The 18991-nt window shown below is 38.0% G+C and overlaps 1 protein-coding gene across 3 annotated transcripts; it reads right to left on the bottom strand.

The window, feature by feature from the left end:
* Positions 1–752: 752 nt before the first annotated feature.
* ENPP4 (ectonucleotide pyrophosphatase/phosphodiesterase 4) lies at positions 753–16576 on the bottom strand. 3 transcript variants are annotated; one of them, XM_063096917.1, is made up of 4 exons: positions 16414–16576; positions 6844–7702; positions 6052–6222; positions 753–4058 (listed from the first exon to the last, which is right to left on the bottom strand). In XM_063096917.1, the coding sequence occupies exons 2-4, from the start codon at positions 7667–7669 to the stop codon at positions 3697–3699; spliced, it is 1359 nt and encodes a 452-aa protein (XP_062952987.1). In that variant the 5' UTR covers positions 7670–7702; positions 16414–16576; the 3' UTR covers positions 753–3696. The 3 variants fall into 3 exon arrangements, with proteins under 3 accessions (XP_062952987.1, XP_062952985.1, XP_062952986.1); XM_063096915.1 differs by lacking the exon at positions 16414–16576 and adding an exon at positions 16184–16405; XM_063096916.1 differs by lacking the exon at positions 16414–16576 and adding an exon at positions 16184–16405 and having other exon boundaries at positions 753–4055.
* Between the last annotated feature and the right edge of the window lie 2415 nt (positions 16577–18991).

Here is an 18991-nt window from a genome sequence, read left to right as displayed (position 1 = left end):
TAGGAGAAAGGTGAAGCTGGCATCCAAACTTCAGGAAGCACAGGGCCTAGGAAATGATTCTGGATTCAAGGATCTAAGAAATGAGAGTTAAACCATTAGTAGACATAAGTAATATAGTTATACTACTTTTGAAAGAACTCTCTTCCAGAGTACCTTTTATTCTTTTATTTTTCCACAGTTAACCAGCAGGGTTCACTGAATGTAAAAATAGGGAATTAATTAATCACTGTTCTACTAGAGAGAACTTTGTTGAATCTATATTCAACTGGAAAAGTCATTACATACCTATGGCTATGTACAAAACAACATTTAAATACTATAATCTCCCCACTGTTTTGCAATCAGCTTTTTCAAACTTCTTTCCGTTAGTCAATTATAGTTCTGGAGGATCTGCAAAATTATCTTGGCTTTCTTTTCAATTATGTCCTTATGCTCGAATGTATATTTATACACTGTTTTAAAATTTTGATTAGATGTTATACACTTAATCCTGATTAAATCTGTAATAAATGACTGAATTTTTGCAGTATTTACTAAGTCATGTGAACGTCTATCACAGCACGTATACAGTATTTTGCAAGAAGGTGACAAATTTAAAAATTATCAATAACACTGTACTTTATTACAGTAAGAATGTTTTGCTAGATTTTATTCACATTTTTAAAATCATAAACAAAGTCATTAACTATAACTTCAAACAATATAGTCAAAATATACTTAAGACATTACATACAAATTTCTTTAAAGCACACATTTTTTTTACACACTTTTTAAGAACTGACAATAAATACACACTTTCCATTTTACCTTTGTCCATCATTTATAACTTTATGTGTTAACAATGAAGTAAAACCCTCCAGATAAAAGTAATTAAATGCAATCACCCTTAAAGTTATCAGATATGTGCAAGAAAGAGAAATACCCAAAAATAATGCAAAGGCATTTTAATCCTTTAATGTTCCAAAAATGTATCTGTAATTTCTTATACCAAGCCAACAGAATAATAGTACAAAGCACAAAGCATTCAAATATTTTTTATTCTATTGCTGTTTACCAGAAGAACTTGTACATTAATAACAGCAGCAGAACTGTCCCTATGTTATATGTAAATGTACTTATTTGGAATTTACTCACTGAGTTAATAAAAAAACATGTAATTAAAAGTTTTCCTAATACCTTTGTGTTTTGTTGTCATAAACAATTAAATGTTTCCTGGAGCCAAATACTTTCCACCACACAGAAAACATAGCAGCATATTAATTATTTAACAAAATGTACACTAAAACCTTAATGTAAAAGTCTAGTTTTACTAAAAGATCTTCTCAGTGTACTACAGGAGTTATTGGCTTTAACAGTGATAATTTTTTTAAGATATAAATGAATCAACACAAAGTTCAATATAATAATATATAAACTTTCTTTGATTAAACAAATATTATTATTATTGTCCCATCCACAGATACTTAAAAAATAACCAGATTTTAAATTAAAGTTAATATTTCAAGAATGGAATGAAGGATAAGAGAAACAGGTAAATGTCCCGTTGAAAGGGGTAAGACACTGACAGGACATCCTTCCCTATTCCATCCTATATAAAAGTCATTTATACGGATTGGATGCCATGTACAGATTTCTGAAACTCATAATCACCATTCAAGCTAACGTAATAACTAAAACTTGCACCATTGCAAGAGCCAAGCTCTACTCAACTAGTATAAAATATCCTGCTACTATTTTAGGCACTTCAAAAATGTCCACTACTTTAAAAAAGGTGGGGGGGGATGTTAAATGTCAGTTTTAGTCTTTATTTTTTTAAAGGAAATTTAAGTAGAAAGGAACTTTTCTATTATTTTGTTCAGATCAACTATTAACCTTTAGGATAAATGTTTTATGTGAGGAAAAAAATCAGAAATAAAATCTGTCAAAAAGCAAAATTAGTCCCATTGGTTTTATTTCATTTATTTATTATACGGTTTTTGATACAGTCAACTTATGACCAATAGTATGGATTATTTGTGCACAGTGTGGAAATGCCTCTCAAGAATCCCAAATATAATAGGCACCAAAATCCAGGCTCAAAAAATTATCAGTGACCCAACAGGATGCATCATAATCCTATGTTTAATGATTGGCATTACTGTTGTTCTTTACCATCACAGATAATCAAGAGTGAATCGGGATGTATATTTATTGTAAATTAGTTTTGTATCTGCAAAATGGCTACCAAGTTTGTTTCATATTATCAAAAACTTTAAAGACCATGCTATTAATATTAATTGCTTGCCTTAGGTCCTCAGGAATAGTTCTTGAACCCAATTTTTCCCCTAATAGATATAATCTAGTCTGCCACAATTCGGTGTCTCTATATACATTTTGCTTAGCAGAAGGCACCACCTAGCAAATAAATCCTTGGCTCTAAACAAGCACGTTAAATGATATGAGCGCAGTGATTATTTCTCTGATCCAAATACTGAATAAAAACAGCAGAGGCAGCACTAAAGCTATTCTGGCACTTAACAAATGAATGTATAGGAGATGAGATGATAAATTCCATTTTAAATTTCTTAACTCCTTATTTACCTAAAAAGTAATGCATAAAGTCCCAAAGGTAAAAATCTCTCTTCCTCATTCTGACCTAATCAAAATCAGATTTGTATTCAGGTCATAAATTTTTCTACAGCACTTGGATAACTCAGATAACATACAATAAACAATTTGAGAAAGTTAAAAATGGTAACAAAAATTAATGAACTTTTTAAAATTATGATTCTAACTTGTGAGTTAGGAGAAAGTAACAAACATGAAGTGCAAAAATAACCTTTCCTGAGAACCATGTTCCACAGAAATGTGGAAGCCTGACTACAGACCACTTCTCACGTCCTTCTATAAGAGGTCACACAGCATCTGTACTCTCACACACGCAAACACCATTGTATACGCACAAACACACAACTAAATAACTTACACAAAGGCATTAAGCAAAAATAGAGAAAAGCTATTTTCTCTATTTTCTTCTGAATTTCTTACCAGCAATAATCCTCAAAAGAAAGTCTGAGACCAGCAGCTTAAGAGTCTTAACAAAGACACATGGTGACAACTCAGGCTTTCTATAACATGATCTTAGTTTGTATTTTAACAGCTTCTCTTAAAATAATTTCTTCATATGCTAGATCGTTTCTAAGATCTAACCAATTTTATTAACCATCACAGAAAATTTCCAACCTCAAGGATGCAGGCTAATTAAAAATAAATATAAAAATATAGGAAACATTTCCTCCCTGACACACAAAATTCATGAATTGCATAAAGATTTCTGTTGTTTCATTTACAAATATATAAAAATTTATTAGAAAAGCATGCCTACTAAATTTTGGTACATTTTCATTTAAAAAACGTATCATATCTTCATTGCAAAAAAAAAAAAAAAAAGGCAGAGAGAATATTTTTCTCAAAAGCTATTTCTAGTTAGAGAAATAGATGGTGTTAACAAACGATTTACTAGCAATTTTATTATAGTCAACGTTATCTGTATTAGCTAATGCACTGAAACAAAACACAAGGAAAAATAAAATAATTTTAGCATGCTTGGTCTGAGTTGTCTTTCCAAGTGTATTTTTTCATAATTATAACACTATTATTTGGACGTATCCTTAGTTTTGTGATTAATCAAAGAAATCTTGTACATTAACCAGTACATTATCCAATTAAAGGATCATCATCTTCTTGTAGCTGAAGCCGGGAAAATGGACGGGATACAGATAGTCTATGCTGCATGGTTATTATGAGGCATGTTAGAGTGGTTAACACCAAGAGTGCACCGATAACAATTCCGATGGCTTCTGGGAGATTAATGCACCACTGGTCAACTAACAAGCACTTAGTATGACCAAAGGTCCCATTATTGGGGAGTGGTTTTAATCCCAGGATGTGGCACATCATTGGATAAATATCCACAATGTTAATTGTGCTGTGCTTGTAGCCTTTGCGAAATGCAGGACCGTGGGCAGCTAGAAATGGATGCATACTAGGCAAAGAATTATCATAACCATGGTCACCTACTGAAAAAGAACAAAATCATGTTAGTAAGTAAGACCAGCCTTTCAATTACAAAATAACTTGCTTCTAGTTTATGTACACTAGATTCTTGCCAGTCTAACTCCCATCCATTAAGATACTGGTCAGTTAGACCAAACATGTGCCAGGAATAAAAATTTATAGTTTCTGCAACTCAGCTATGTCCTCTTTTTCATACACACATACCCCTTTTCCCAACTGGTCATGGCCTCAGACTTTAATAATACTTCTCAACCTGATGTACTTATCTTTCAGCCCTAGCCCCATTCACATCACCTGTCAACCTCCAGCACATTTTGCAAATACCACCAGTAATAAAAAGACTGGTCAGGCTATAGGGTCCTGTATAACTAACTGGGGACAGCAGAGGTGAGTAAGATCAGTGAAGAGGAAGAAGCAAACCTGCAGCCTTACTTATCTCAATTGCTCCTGTGATTTAAAAAAAAAAAAAAATAGGGTAACATAATGTACTACTGGTTTACTGACAGTTAATAAACACCACAACATCAGGAGGGCCAGATATTTGAGAATTACAGAAGAGATTCTTGTACTGAATGTGCACTCTAACCAGATGACTCTAACTTCTAACTACAGTAAAAGTCTGACTCAAAGAAAAACATGTGATGGTCCCTGATATAACTCCAATACCATATTCCCAATTTTTAGTTTTATTTTAACAAATATTGCCTTTTAGAGTATCCAGTTGGATTTAATAAGCTCTTACTTTGATATTAAGTGCAGGTGACTAAGTGATGAGTATATTGATGTTTGTCAAATTATTATTCAATTGTATGTGTGAAATATTTTGTAATAAAAATAATGTGACCAATATGACAAAAAGCAGAATATAACACTATATATAGATATTATAATTTCAATACTATTAAAATATGCATGTACATATAATAGAAAAAACATTAAAAGGGGAAAAACTGCTACAATTAACATTTGTCTGTTTCTCTGAATTGAGGGATTACGGATAGTTGTTGTTGTCATTCTATGCTTTCCTGTATTTTTGAAGTTTCCAATGATGAGTATATAACATAATATAAATATAATAATACACAAACTCCATTATCCCTGAGTCTGTCTTTTCCTTGCCTGATTCTTGTAAATTGCTATAGATTAGGGATCTGCAAACTACAGTCCATCACCCAAATTCGGCTCTCCACCTATTTTCGTAAACAAAGTTTCACTGCAACACACCATTTCAGTTTGTTTACATATTGTTTATGGCTGCTTTCACAGTATAAGGGCAGAGTCGAGTAGTTCAGACATCAACCAGCTGGCCCACAAAGCCTAAAATATTTGCTATGTGGGCCTTTACAGAAAAACTTTGCTGACCCCTGCTAAATACTACAAAATCAGATCTTTTTAAAAAGTATTCAGATTGAATGTAAAATACAGACAAATAAGCTTCAGTTGAGGCAAGACCTGTAATTTTCCCCTATATATTATCTCAGTTTTAGGACAGATTCTGATATGTTTATTTGGTAGATTTTTTTGTTTACTTCCTGGTTCTCACCCAGTATTATGAAAAGCTGTAGCATTCAGGTAAATGATTTCCTCATTGGGGAAAGACTCAGGATTACTGGGACAAATTTTTTTAAAACACACACAAGAAAAAGAAATTTGAACTACTAATCTCTCCCCTTTTAATGTTTCTTTACTTCTTTCTCTTTTATTTTCTACAAATCAAGAGAACCTATCTTGAAAATTACTGACAATAACTGCAGTTTTGGTAAGAAAGTAAAACTATGGCTTCACCCTTAACGTTACCCATTCTTCCAATCTAAGGGTGAAACTGTGGTTACTATAAATTGTTATCAAATGAAGACCTGAGAATTATCTAGTTGAAAATTCAATTAGTTATTCTGTGTGAATATCTCTAAATCAAAGTACTCCCTTAATAGAACAGTGTCTTAATGTGTCATTTGTCCCTAGGATATAAAAGAAATATCCTAAATAAATACTTACATTTTGGTGATGATGTATTTAGCACAATTGCCCAGCCTTCATCAGCAACCAAAATAATAGGTTGAATTCGATCATTATGTTGGTAATAAAATCTGTTAGGAATGTCCTCTTTGAGATAAACATTCATGTGAGAGCTACAGTTTTTCAGCTTGTTATAAACCTCTGTTCTATCTGGAAAGAAAAGAAAGTAGTAAAGGGAAAAAGTCATGGTTTACTGATAAGGAAAAAAATGTGACTCACTAAAATAAGTGGAAATAAATTCTGGACAATGTCATCTATTAAATCACTTAATTCTTAAAAAAGCAGAGAAATAATAATTGTGTGACAGTCTTTGTACACACACAGCTTTCTCAAGCATTCACATATCTTTTTTTCATTTTGTGTATTATCCCAATAGATTTTTATAGAAAGGGGACAATTTTCATGTCTAGCTGCCTAGGTAGACACAAACAAATTACATGTTACTACTAATTACAATTCTACAATAGGTAGAAGAAAGGTACATCTCATACTGAAATCCCAGATTGTTTAAGGATAAAAATTTCCTTCTTCCATTAGTGCAAATAATTAAGAAATATATTTAAAAGAAATAATCACTTTGAACCTAAACCATAAGCCAATTGCTCAAAACTTGTAAAGTAGGGGGAAAAAAAAAAAAGAGCTGCACTGAGTGAGTATGAGTACATGGTCCTGAACTACAAAAGCCAGAGCTTCATTCTTTTATACAAGCCTCCCTCCTCAATCAATTGCCCCATTCAAATAATAGTATCCTTCAGCTAAAATTTTACTTACTTATTTTGGGAAGTATTGCAGCAACTGGGGACAAATCTATAAGAGTGTAGTCTGAATGATTGAGGCAGACATCCAAGTTTATCAGTCTGTTCTGAGAACACTGGGTCATCCCATGATCACTTGTTATGATCACATTAAGATTTTCCCACAATCCTAACATCTTGAGTTTTTGCACTAGGTCACCAATAAGGTCATCTATTTTTTTCAACACTCTCCCCATGTTCTCTTTATCTTCAGGTCCATATTTGTGGCCACTTGCATCTGGTTCTTCCCAATAGAGTGTTGCAAAGGTGACTGGTGGGTTCGAACTGTTAAGCCACATGGTAATATTATTTAGTCTCTCCTCAAATGACACTGAAGAGCTATAATTCATAAAATAGGAAGGTATGGTGTTATGAATGGGTACATCAGTACCAGGCCACATAGCAGCAGCACTTGATCTGTTTTCCTGAAGCTGATTGGTCACCCAAATAGGTATTGCCTCATTCCACCAAAAAGGATCCTTGTCATTAAAGTCGGAAAAATGTTTCTTTGTGACTACATCATACATGGAATTAGCCACAATTCCATGGCTTTCTTCATATAAGCCTGTCACAATACTGTAGTGGTTTGGAAATGTTTTTGTGATAAAAACATTTTTAACATGCTCTACCAAGACACCTTCTTTGATAAAATTCTGGAGATGAGGAAATTCATAATTCTGCAGATAATCAGCTCTGAAGCCATCAAAGGACACCAGGAGTAACTTGGGTGGCAAACTATAGGAAGAGTTACCTCTATAACCAGTTATAAGTCCAGAAAACAAAAGTATTACTAATAACTTCATAATGAATATGTTGAAGGACAGCAACCAGGGTTCCTAAAATATAAAAACACAATTCATAAGTAGTAATGCTATATGATTTGGATTAAGTTTCAGAAGTTTAGCTGACAAAAGAAGAGAAACAACATTTATAAACTTTTCATATGCCAGCTTTACCTACATCAACTTAAAAATTAAATAATGTCATTTATTTAAAGATAGCTAAAATTGAAAAAATACTAAAATTGCCTTTACTTGTTCAATTTCCTATTTGTATATGTCCTGCCCCATCTTTCATACTCTAAAGGAGAAATGGGCCATTTATATACTCCACATAAATACTCCTGTTCGGCTGCCTTGTTCCTCTTCAGCAGCATAAATTATTCTAATGGCTTAATAAGAACAGATGAAGAAACAAAATGATTCTTTTGTACAAAATACAAATAATGGCAAGCTTTCAGAGGCTTCAGAGAGGTAGATTTAATAAATAGTACCCTATAGTTCCTTTAACCTACAAAAATAGTTGATGGAAATTCTATCACATTGGGCTCATCACCAATTCTTGTTGAAAAACATTGGCCTAAAAAAACGGAGTTAAGAAATAAACACTACTTGAGAAAAAGGCCCCACCTCAGTCTGTACCTGCCCCAATATTTTCATGAGGTTGATAACAAACAAAGCCTACAGAGACTTGGATGCCACAATCACTTCTGAAAAAAATCCAACAGCTGTTGAAATGAATTTCATCACCACATCCCTCTTAAACTTACTTTCAAAGATATAACCATTCTACCTAACAGCCCAGGCTCTGAGCTGTCCCTGATTTTTTGTTCTTTTCTTTTCAACAACCCATCAAATAAAAACAGCTTTTCCCTAATAAATCTTCCCACTGGTCTCTAACAAAATTGGGTATGTGATTTGGGTAGAAAGATTCACTTCAGATGGGCAGGATACCTCCTCTGTTTTAACAGGAGAGAAGGCTAGGTCAGCTAACAGGTTTGCAGGCTGGAGGGGATGGGAGTTGCAGTCTCTGTTTCTGGAAGTAGGCTCCATTATTGCAACTATTGAGAGGGAGTAGGGTGGGAAAAGGTTTAGAAGTTTGAGATACAGAGAATGTCTGAACTGCTCAATGAGGACTGGTGGGTGATGTTGATAGCTGGTGTCATGAATTTTCAGTGACACTGTTGACTGGTTTTCCCTAGCAACTCAGTGGCCCTGGCACGGCATGAACAAAACAGGCAGCTGATCCTACCCAGGCTTGAGATTCTGCCAGAAACTGCAGAATGACTATGAAAGTTAAAGATGCTGACTAAACAATGGCTGAAATTTCAGCTGCAGCATCTAAGCTGAAACTGAGATATGCAAGAAGTAGTGAGGTTTTTGGACTAGAGGTTCTAATGAAGTCAAAGAACTGATGTTTTAAGAGTAACTTTCAGTGAAAGTTATGAAAATGTAGTGGGTTGTGGTCAGAATGAAGTGAATTAATTCAATATTTCAGAGTAAGAAGATCTGGGGTATGACCGTAGGGGTATGCACCTTGAGGTCTCAGGCATAAGCAGCAGTGAACTAACTAATATAATTATTAAGTTCAAGAGTCACTTGTTGTGTATTCTTTCTCTCAACTAAACTGCAATTACCTGAAGGCAGAGACTTTTTCTTTTTCTTTTAAACATACCACCTAGATGATCTGTGTACTTGTAGTCATTCAAATACTTACTGATTAAAGCTGTGGCCCTCTGAAAAACAGTGACTTATAATTATGGAGACCAAAGGCAGATAATCTTATGTGTGAGGATTTTGGGGCCTGGAAAATCTCTACCATTTTAACCTGATAGGCTGCTTCCTGAACGTGGTACATCAAACATCTATTCCTGGTGCTGAGAAACCAAAAACAGTGCATAGTAACAAAACCAAACCCCCTCTCCAAAGGACAAAGTAATAACTCTAATGAGCTATATAAGAGGCATCATTCCACCAACAGTCCTAGTCATATCTCAGCAATTCTGGCTATCAAGAGCGGAGACAGTGGTACTTTCCTTTTCATTCAGTATTTTGTGCCTCCTAACAAAGCGTTTATGCACAACTTAATTCCTCCCTCAGACAGTCCAAACTGGGTTCAGTCGGAGAACAGTATTATGCGGGCTGCTGCTCTACATTCCAGCAACTTTAGAACTTGTGTCAAGGGCATGCAGGTCTTCATGAAAGCTTGGATTGAGTAGATTCCCTGGTTTCTCTCTGAGTACAGCTACTTCCCCATACCCAAATATTTGTTTCCAATAACAGAGCAGACTTAAAACAGAAAATAGGTGATACAGCTTCTTCTCAAGGGAGAAAGATACTCATAAATGTACTTTAAAAAAAATTCCTATTTACTTCCCTGGCTCCTTCCCTGAATAACCGACCATTCCACACTCCCAACCAATCCCACTGCACAAGCTATTTTGCTGCCAAGTCAAATCTGATATATAACAGACTGAATGCATTCTCTATACCTCCAAATCTTTCCTCTCCCTTAGTTCCCTAATCCTTTCAAACAGCTTTACCATTCTCTCACTCACACAGAGATTTTCTGAGTACACCATAAGTTGCACTATACTCAATTCTACCTTCATATTATCTAATACAAAACAGTAGACATAGACATAAGAATCACTGAAGGGAGCTTGTTAAAAGTGCAGCTGTCACTCTCTACACCTAGGAAATTCTGATTTAGTCAGTGCAGAGTAGAGGCCAGGAACCTACATTTTTAACAGCTACCCACTCTTTTCCACCCCACTGCTGCCAGGCTTCTTTAAGTCTTCAACACCTCCTGTTCAGAGCCCTTTTGTCTCTTAACTCACCTTCCTACCTTGATCAACTTCCCCTTTCTCACCCCACATCTGCTGCCAACTTAATCTTCCTGGGCATAACTCTGTTCATAATACTCCCTTAATGAAAAAAAAAAAAAAGTTCAGAAAGTACAAACACCTCAGTCTGGCATCCAAGCCCCACCAATATCCAGCCCAACCTGCAGTCAAATTACTGTGAAATAGTTACAGAAATAATTGCCATCCTTAATTTCCATTCACCATATTTCACTGTCACAATCTTTCTGAAATGTATTACAATGACTTGTAAAAGGTAATCATCATTCACCTTGGTGATGTATAAGTGACCTATAACAGCTTTTCTGTAATAGTTTATATTTTCAGAACATCCTAAAGTTACTTCCCACACATAAAGTCTTGCTCAGACACTCTTTTAGGTCACTTATTAATAACCATTCAACCAATATCTAAGATAACAGTCTATAACACAAAAATATATGTATGTGCCATGTATCAGGGGACAAAGGCTTTATTCTTCTCAAATATATGATACTCAAAACAGGGGCAAAAATAATCAAAACAATGAATCAAGCTGTTATGTTGGAAAACAAAGACAGGCTTTATATTTGAATCAAATTTGTTCTACAATACCAAAACTTCCTTTTAACAGTGTGCTTGAGATTCATATATCACCAAGTATTATTTTAAAAACTAAGCCCTTAGAGGAATTAATACAAATGATTACCATAGTATGTCTAAAACTTCCCCAATAGAGTTAACCTCTAAGAACACAGGGGTGCCAAGACGATTCAGCAAACAGTGCCAGGACAACTATGCACAGTCAAAAGAATGAATTTGGACCCTCACCTCATACCATACACAAAAATTAACTCAAAATGGATCACAGACCTAAATTAAGAGCTAAAACTATAAAGCTCTTAGAAGAAAATATAAGAGCAAATCTTCATAATCTTGAGTTAGGCAAAGCCTTCTTAGATACCATGACAAAAGCACAAGTGACCAAAAAAAAAAAAGAGAAGTAAATTGGACTTCATAAAAATTAAAAAGGTTTGTGCTTCAAAGGATGCCATCAAGAAAGTGAAAATACAACCCACACAGAATGGGAAAAAGTATTTGCAAATCATATGTTTAATAAAGGATTTGTATCTAGAATATATAAGGAACTGCTAAAATTCAACAATAAAAAGTCAAATAATCTAATTAAAAATTAAGCAAAAGATCTGAAAAGACACTTCTCCAGAGAAGATACAGATGACAAATCAGCACCTGAAAAGATGCTCAACATAATTAGTAACCAGAAATGCAAATCAAAAACACAATGAGACACCACGTCACATCCACTAGGATGGTTAAATCAAAAAGATAATAACAAGTGCTGACGAGTTTATAGAGAAATCAGAACTTTTTATAACCTGCTAATGGGAATGTAAAATGGTACAGCCACTTTGGAAAACATTCTGGCAGTTCTTCAAAAGGTTAAACACAGAGTTACCATAGGACCCAGCAAGTCTACTGCTAAGTATGAGACCAAGAGAAATGAAAACATGTGTCCACACAAAAACTTGTAGAGAAATGTTCACAGCAGCATTATTCCTAAGAGTCAAGAAGTGGAAACAACTCAAATGTCTACCAACTAATAAATGGATAAATAAAATACTGTTTATCCATACAATGGAATATTATTAGGCAATAAAAAGGAATGAAGCACTGATATATGCTACCACTTGGATAAACCTTGAAATATTATACTAAGTGAAAGATGTCAGTCACAGAAGATCACCTATTGTATGACTCCATTTTCATGAAATGCCTAGAATAGGCAAATCTATAGAGACAGAAAGTATATTAGTAGTTACCTAGGGCTAGAGGTTGGTAAAAATGGAGAGTAAATACCAATGGGTACAAGGTTTCTTTCTGGGGTGATGAAAATGTTTCAAATTGACTATGGTGATGATTGCACAACTCCATAAATGAATGAATTGAATGGTACATAAATTATATATCACTAAAACAATTTTTTTAAAAAAGAGAAGGAAGTGAAACCTAAAATGGCCTGCCACAAAAAAGAAAACATCTTTAATATCTCATTTCACCTCAAAAATTACGTGAATTTTGTACTCCATAATACACACTTGAGCATTTTAACGTGAAAAAGAATTATACCACTTTCTATATGCAAAACAACAACAGAACAAAAACCTGTGACCATCCATCTCCTACAAAATACAAATCAAAATCTTTCTTCCCTAAATCTTGAGTAAAAAGAACGCTCAAGGAACATGTGCTGTTAATTCTGGTGTTCAGTAATCCCTTAGCACACTGTTAGGATCCAAATGCCCCAGTCCTTGTCCTCAGGCTTAGTAGCACAAAGTGGAAAGACTTACAGACTCTGAAGTCAGAAAGATCCCAGAACCTGAGCTCCCGTTTAGCAGATGGGCAATCTTGGGCAGATGTAACTTCTTCCAGCTTTAGTTTCTTTGTGTGTAGAATGGTAATGCACATAGGTTACAGAACAGGCACTAAAAATTAATTTCCCTTTATCCTTTCTAATTACAAAGCTGTTACGTTAGGAAAAAAAGTCCACATTGGCAGGCAGAACAATATTATTGTGAAACTATAAAATAAATTAATAATAATTTAATCTAATTTCCTCTTTTTACATATAACGAAGCTCAAGTGTAGTGATTTGCTGAGCTCAGAAAGCAATTACAGGTTGAGCACCCCTAATCTGAAATGCTACAAAATCCAAAACTTTTTGAGCATCAGGTGCTCATTGGAGAATTTCAGATTTTCAGATTACGAATGTTCAAACAGTATGCATTCTGCAAATACTCCAAAATCCAAAAAAATCCGAAAAAATCCGAAACTGAAAATGCTTCTGGTTCCAGGCATTTCCAAGGAGTACTCAACCTGTAGTAGCTTTACTGTACTTCTACTGATTTAATGTCCTCAACAAATTTATAAGTCTAGTACTAGCAAGTTAACAAATTTGGTAATAATCTCCAAACTATTACCAGAACTTCTCCTTCCAGAACATCTTTCATTAACCGTGCCTGGACCTACATCTACCACATTCTGTTTCTTTCTAACAGGGAGTGTTAAACAATAAGCAAACCACCAGTGAGAAGCTCTCAAGTAGATTTCAAGGAACAAAATTCCAAGGAATTGTTATATTACAAAATGTTGAGAGAAATTCTTAATTTTTTGTACCAAAAAATATCAAAAAAGAGAAAAGCAGACCTATCTGCGCTACATCTGGAAGTATAAGGTAGTCTTCGATTTAGAGGACAAAATACCCTCTACCTCCTCTGGGATGACTTTCTCGTTTGGATGGAATGCATGTCAGTCAATTCTCACTAGTATTCTTAGCCCACGTGAAGTTGGGAAAGTAAAACAGTTACAGGATATGGTGAAAGATTTGTCACCATTAACATACCATCCGCTCTGTAATACAATGAAACTCTTACACAGGTTTAAAATAGCTTATGGTCTATACACATAGATAACTTAGGTAGTTACCATTAGATTACTATCAGTTACATTGAGAGTCTGAGGGAAAAAAAAAATATTAACTACTCCCTAAACTTTCTGGGTCTTAAAAATTTTAGGATTCTAAATTATTCTCCCATTTTCTAGCACACACAAAGTTTTCCAGCTAGTTGAAAACAGTTACACTTATTTTACTGGTACTTTCCACATAGTAAAATACTCCCCCCTCTCCATTTACTCCTTGTGTTCTCATCAAAATTTCTTCCAAATTATATTTTGTAACTAATTTCAAAGCAAGGAGGGAGAGGAGGAGAGGAGAGAAGAGAGGGAGACGGAGGAAGACTGCGGGAGACAGAGGGAGACAGAGGGAGACAGAGGGAGACAGAGGGAGACAGAGACTGAGGGAGACTGAGACTGAGGGAGACAGAGGGAGACGGAGGGAGACGGAGGGAGATTGAGGGAGATTGAGGGAGACTGAGGGAGACAGAGGGAGACAGAGGGAGACTGAGGGAGACTGAGACTGAGGGAGACAGAGGGAGACAGAGGGAGACAGAGACTGAGGGAGACTGAGACTGAGGGAGACAGAGGGAGACTGAGGGAGACAGAGGGAGACGGAGGGAGACGGAGGGAGACGGAGGGAGATTGAGGGAGATTGAGGAAGACTGAGGGAGACAGAGGGAGACAGAGGGAGACAGAGGGAGACTGAGGGAGACTGAGACTGAGGGAGACAGAGGGAGACAGAGGGAGACAGAGGGAGACAGAGGGAGACAGAGGGAGACAGAGGGAGACTGAGGGAGACTGAGGGAGACAGAGGGAGACAGAGGGAGACAGAGACTGAGGGAGACTGAGGGAGACTGAGGGAGACAGAGGGAGACAGAGGGAGACAGAGGGAGACAGAGACTGAGGGAGACTGAGGGAGACAGAGGGAGACTGAGACTGAGGGAGACTGAGGGAGACGGAGGGAGACGGAGGGAGACGGAGGGAGATTGAGGGAGATTGAGGGAGACTGAGGGAGACAGAGGGAGACAGAGGGAGACAGAGGGAGGCAGAGGGAGACAGAGACTGAGGGAGACTGAGACTGAGGGAGACAGAGGGAGACAGAGGGAGGCAGAGGGAGACAGAGACTGAGGGAGACTGAGACTGAGGGAGACTGAGGGAGACTGAGGGAGACAGAGGGAGACAGAGGGAGACAGAGGGAGACAGAGACTGAGGGAGACTGAGGGAGACAGGGAGACTGAGACTGAGGGAGACAGAGGGAGACAGAGGGAGACAGAGGGAGACAGAGGGAGACTGAGACTGAGGGAGACGGAGGGAGACGGAGGGAGACGGAGGGAGATTGAGGGAGATTGAGGGAGATTGAGGGAGATTGAGGGAGATTGAGGGAGATTGAGGGAGATTGAGGGAGACTGAGGGAGACTGAGACTGAGGGAGACGGAGGGAGACGGAGGGAGACGGAGGGAGACGGAGGGAGACGGAGGGAGATTGAGGGAGACGGAGGGAGACGGAGGGAGACGAGGGAGACTGAGGGAGACAGAGGGAGACTGAGACTGAGGTAGAACGCACCTAAGCTCAGGCTTTTAATTTCCTTAAAATAGATTGAAACAATCTCTAAGAAAAAGTTAGAAAGAAAAGAAAAACATAATATTGAAACTAGCAGTTTATCTCCTATAATACTCGGCAAGTCTTCAGACTTAGGTCCGCCAGATCACCTGATGGTTAAGCAAAGCCCTCTGGAGTCGGACCTGGTGTAAACCTGAATCTGCCTGTCACTAGCTGTCCTGGACACATCCCCTCTCTTCTCTGGGCCTGACTTTCCTCATCTATAAAATGGAATGTTATTATTTCACAGTATTGTTGTGACAAAAAAAGGAAGCATAGTTTGTAAAGTGCTTAGCACAGTATGCGGCCCCTAAAAAGCACCTTACATGGTATCTGTCACTGGTTAGTGGCTCACTTTCTAGGATATCAGATTTTAAATATAATTATGTAATCATATGTAACTAACATAAACTCTAATATTCAGACAGATGCCTGTCGATGCCTTGGATAGTGTCCCTTTCAAACCAAACGCCTTCCCTCCCAAACGCCGGCACCTGGCCACCCCGTCCGTCTCCCCTCATTTTCATCCCCGGCCCACCTTGGCCCCCTCTACTAGCGTTCAGCCAACTTCCTTCCCTTCACCCTTACCACCACTGCCTGCCTTCCCCAATTTCACACCCACCTGCTACATTTTCTTTCCACTTTCCTCGCCGCTCTCCTTCTCCCCCTCGGCCCACTACCTCCCTGCCTCTTCGGGTCCCTCCAAGGACGTCCCCGCCAGCGCCCCTGGGTGTAGGTGTGGAGTTGGCGGGGGCGGGGGTAGTCTCACCATCTCTATTTTCAAAGTCCCTAATGCACTAGGAAGGGGGTGGCATTTCCCTCCGGAGCGCTGAGCGCGCGCGGCTCACTCACCCGCTGCCGCTGCAGCCGCTTCTTCCCCGCGCGAGGAACTCGGCGGTCGCGGAACCCCGCACTCGTGGGTCCTTGAGAGCGGGGGAACCAGGAGGCAGAGGAGCGAAGCAGAGCTTTTCCTGAGGCGCCTGCGTAGTAGCGAGCGCCCACACCGCGGCGAACAGCCCCCACCTCCCGGAGATCCGCGCTGGCGCGGGCGCTCCGAGTGTGCGCAGCTGCGGGCGTGCGACCGCGGAGCAACCTTAAAGCAGGCTGGGACCGAGCGGCGGAGTTTGAGACATTTCCTCCGATTGGATGCCGGAGCCAGCGTTGATTGTAACTCCCTTTCCAATTGGATAGATTCTCGTACACCTGGAGACAGGTACCTTGGTGGAGTGGAATGGGATCTAGGAGAAGACGTTTGTTCTTCCCTCCCACCGTGCCCCTTTATTATCATCCTAAGTCTGGGTGCCCTTCAGGGGACCTGAAACCCGGAAAGGCCCCTGGCTATTGCCAAGCCCTGGCCTACTGCCACTCCCTTTCCGCCCCTAGTTAATGTTCACCGGGCGATGATCAGGGAAAGCGACTTTGGCAGCACAAGTCTAGAGGAACTTCATCCCGTTTCAGTAAGTTAGATAAATACAGCGTGGATCTACCAAAGCAATGTCTGTCTGTCTTACTGAAGTGAACACCTTAACGTGAGAAGTAGGGTAGTAGGCAGTTTATAAGAAAGGTTAAAAGAAACACAGTTCTTACAGTAGGGAACTAGTAATGGGTTCCAGCTGAAAAATGGGTACTTTCCAGACTCAAATGTGGGATTGTGCCCTTGCCTTTAATTAGGTTAGTCAAACAGTTGAATAATGTAACTTTAAATTTACCAGCAGAAAGAGAAATTACCAAACAGAGGTAAGAGTAGATTTATTTGTTAACACTTGGGTTGCCTGGCAACACACAAAGAGAGGCTAGTATCTTTTTTCTCTTGAATCTGCCAAAAACAGAACATGGCATGTAAGAAGTAGTCACTAAATCATAATTAACGAAATATTTTAAGGTTCATTGTCCCCCCTGTTAAAAAGCAAGCTCCAGAGGATGTTTTCTTTCGTGTTCACTATTGTATCTCCAGCAGATGCTCAAAAAATACAGTTAAATGAATTAAGAATATGAGTCACATGTAATATCCTCCAGTGTTAAGAAGCTGTAAAACCCAGTACCTGGATTAGTAACCTTTGATAGTAGGCTTTAGATATCAAGGTCTAAGTTTGGGCCCATTGGTCTGAACTTTAGAGTATATCCACTACCAAGGCCTCAGAGCCTGGAAGCAGCTGTGCAGACAATTTGGAGCTGGATGTATTCTTTTGGTTATTAGTTTGTGCCTTGATAAGTTAATACCCACTTCAAGTCTCAAGGCTGGTCTGTGCATTGGTGAATGTGGGTATCTTAGATCTATGGGCTGTCAGAGCTGGAAGGAATGGTAGAGGCCATGTAGTTCAATTCCTAGAATCTTCCAGACCTGTATTTGAATACTCACTTTGCCACTCATTAGCTGAGCAATCATGGGACAGAGTCTCAACTTCTTTGGTGTCTATTTCATCATTTGCAAAACAGTCCAACCTCTCAGCGTTATTGTCAAATAAATGAGAGAAAACAAGTGAAGTACCTAGCATAGTATCTGACACATGGTAAGTGTAAGTGATAATCATCATTATGATCAGGAAAATGCTCTCTAATTTGAAGAGTAATCAGGGTAGTCTGAGTTCCAGGGAAATGTATATTTATGTAATGTCCAATTTGACAGAACTTAAGTTTTCTGGTATTTGGGGGATATGATTATGCATATCTTGTTTGTTCAGCCACTAGGTGCATGATTGCTTGAAGACTAGACAAAATCAACTACTATGTAAGGTCAGATGTGTATTGAAAAGAGCCACTGGATGGTCATCAGGAGAGAAGAGCTCCCTTTATCCACTGCTACTGCTTGTGTGGCTGGGTCAGATAAGTGAGTCCCATGTAGTCTGGTCTCCTCCTCTGTTAGATAAAGTGGCCAAGAACAGAGGGAGAAAATAACATGTAAGGACCTTTTGGGACCAAACTTCTTTCATCTCCGTATATCTGCTATTTCAACCACAACTGAAAGTCTGTTTCAAGTGGGCTTAAATAATAAGGATATTTATCATCTTGTGGAATAAGAAGTCTAAAAGTTGGGCAAACTTTAGGACTGGTTGAATTGCAAACCCAACAGTGTCATCATGAACGGGATTCTTTCATACTTTCCACTCAGCTATTAACTGAGTTGGCTTTTGGTTCATTTAGTAGTAAAGATAACTATCAGTAGCAACAGGAACCAGGAGATTAATTTTTTACTTCCACTGGGTGATAGAAGTGATATCCATGTTTTTTCACTCTCTCAAAAGCCTCCAGCAACCATCTGCTTCAATCACTTTGGCTAAAATTGTGTCAAATGCCCAAATCTAAACCCACAAAAAATATGGAATCACCAGTAGATCAATTCAGTTTACACCTTAAACTGAGGTCTCTCCCAAGTTGCACTTTTTTTCTTAATGGGAGTGAAGTGAAATGGGTTCTGGGAAGTCCACCACAA

The sequence above is a fragment of the Cynocephalus volans genome, chromosome 5 (assembly GCF_027409185.1).
Source record: "Cynocephalus volans isolate mCynVol1 chromosome 5, mCynVol1.pri, whole genome shotgun sequence".
NCBI classification, from domain to species: Eukaryota; Metazoa; Chordata; class Mammalia; order Dermoptera; family Cynocephalidae; genus Cynocephalus; species Cynocephalus volans.
Note: the sequence above shows the minus strand (reverse complement) of the source record. Positions and strands in the feature narration are given on the sequence as shown.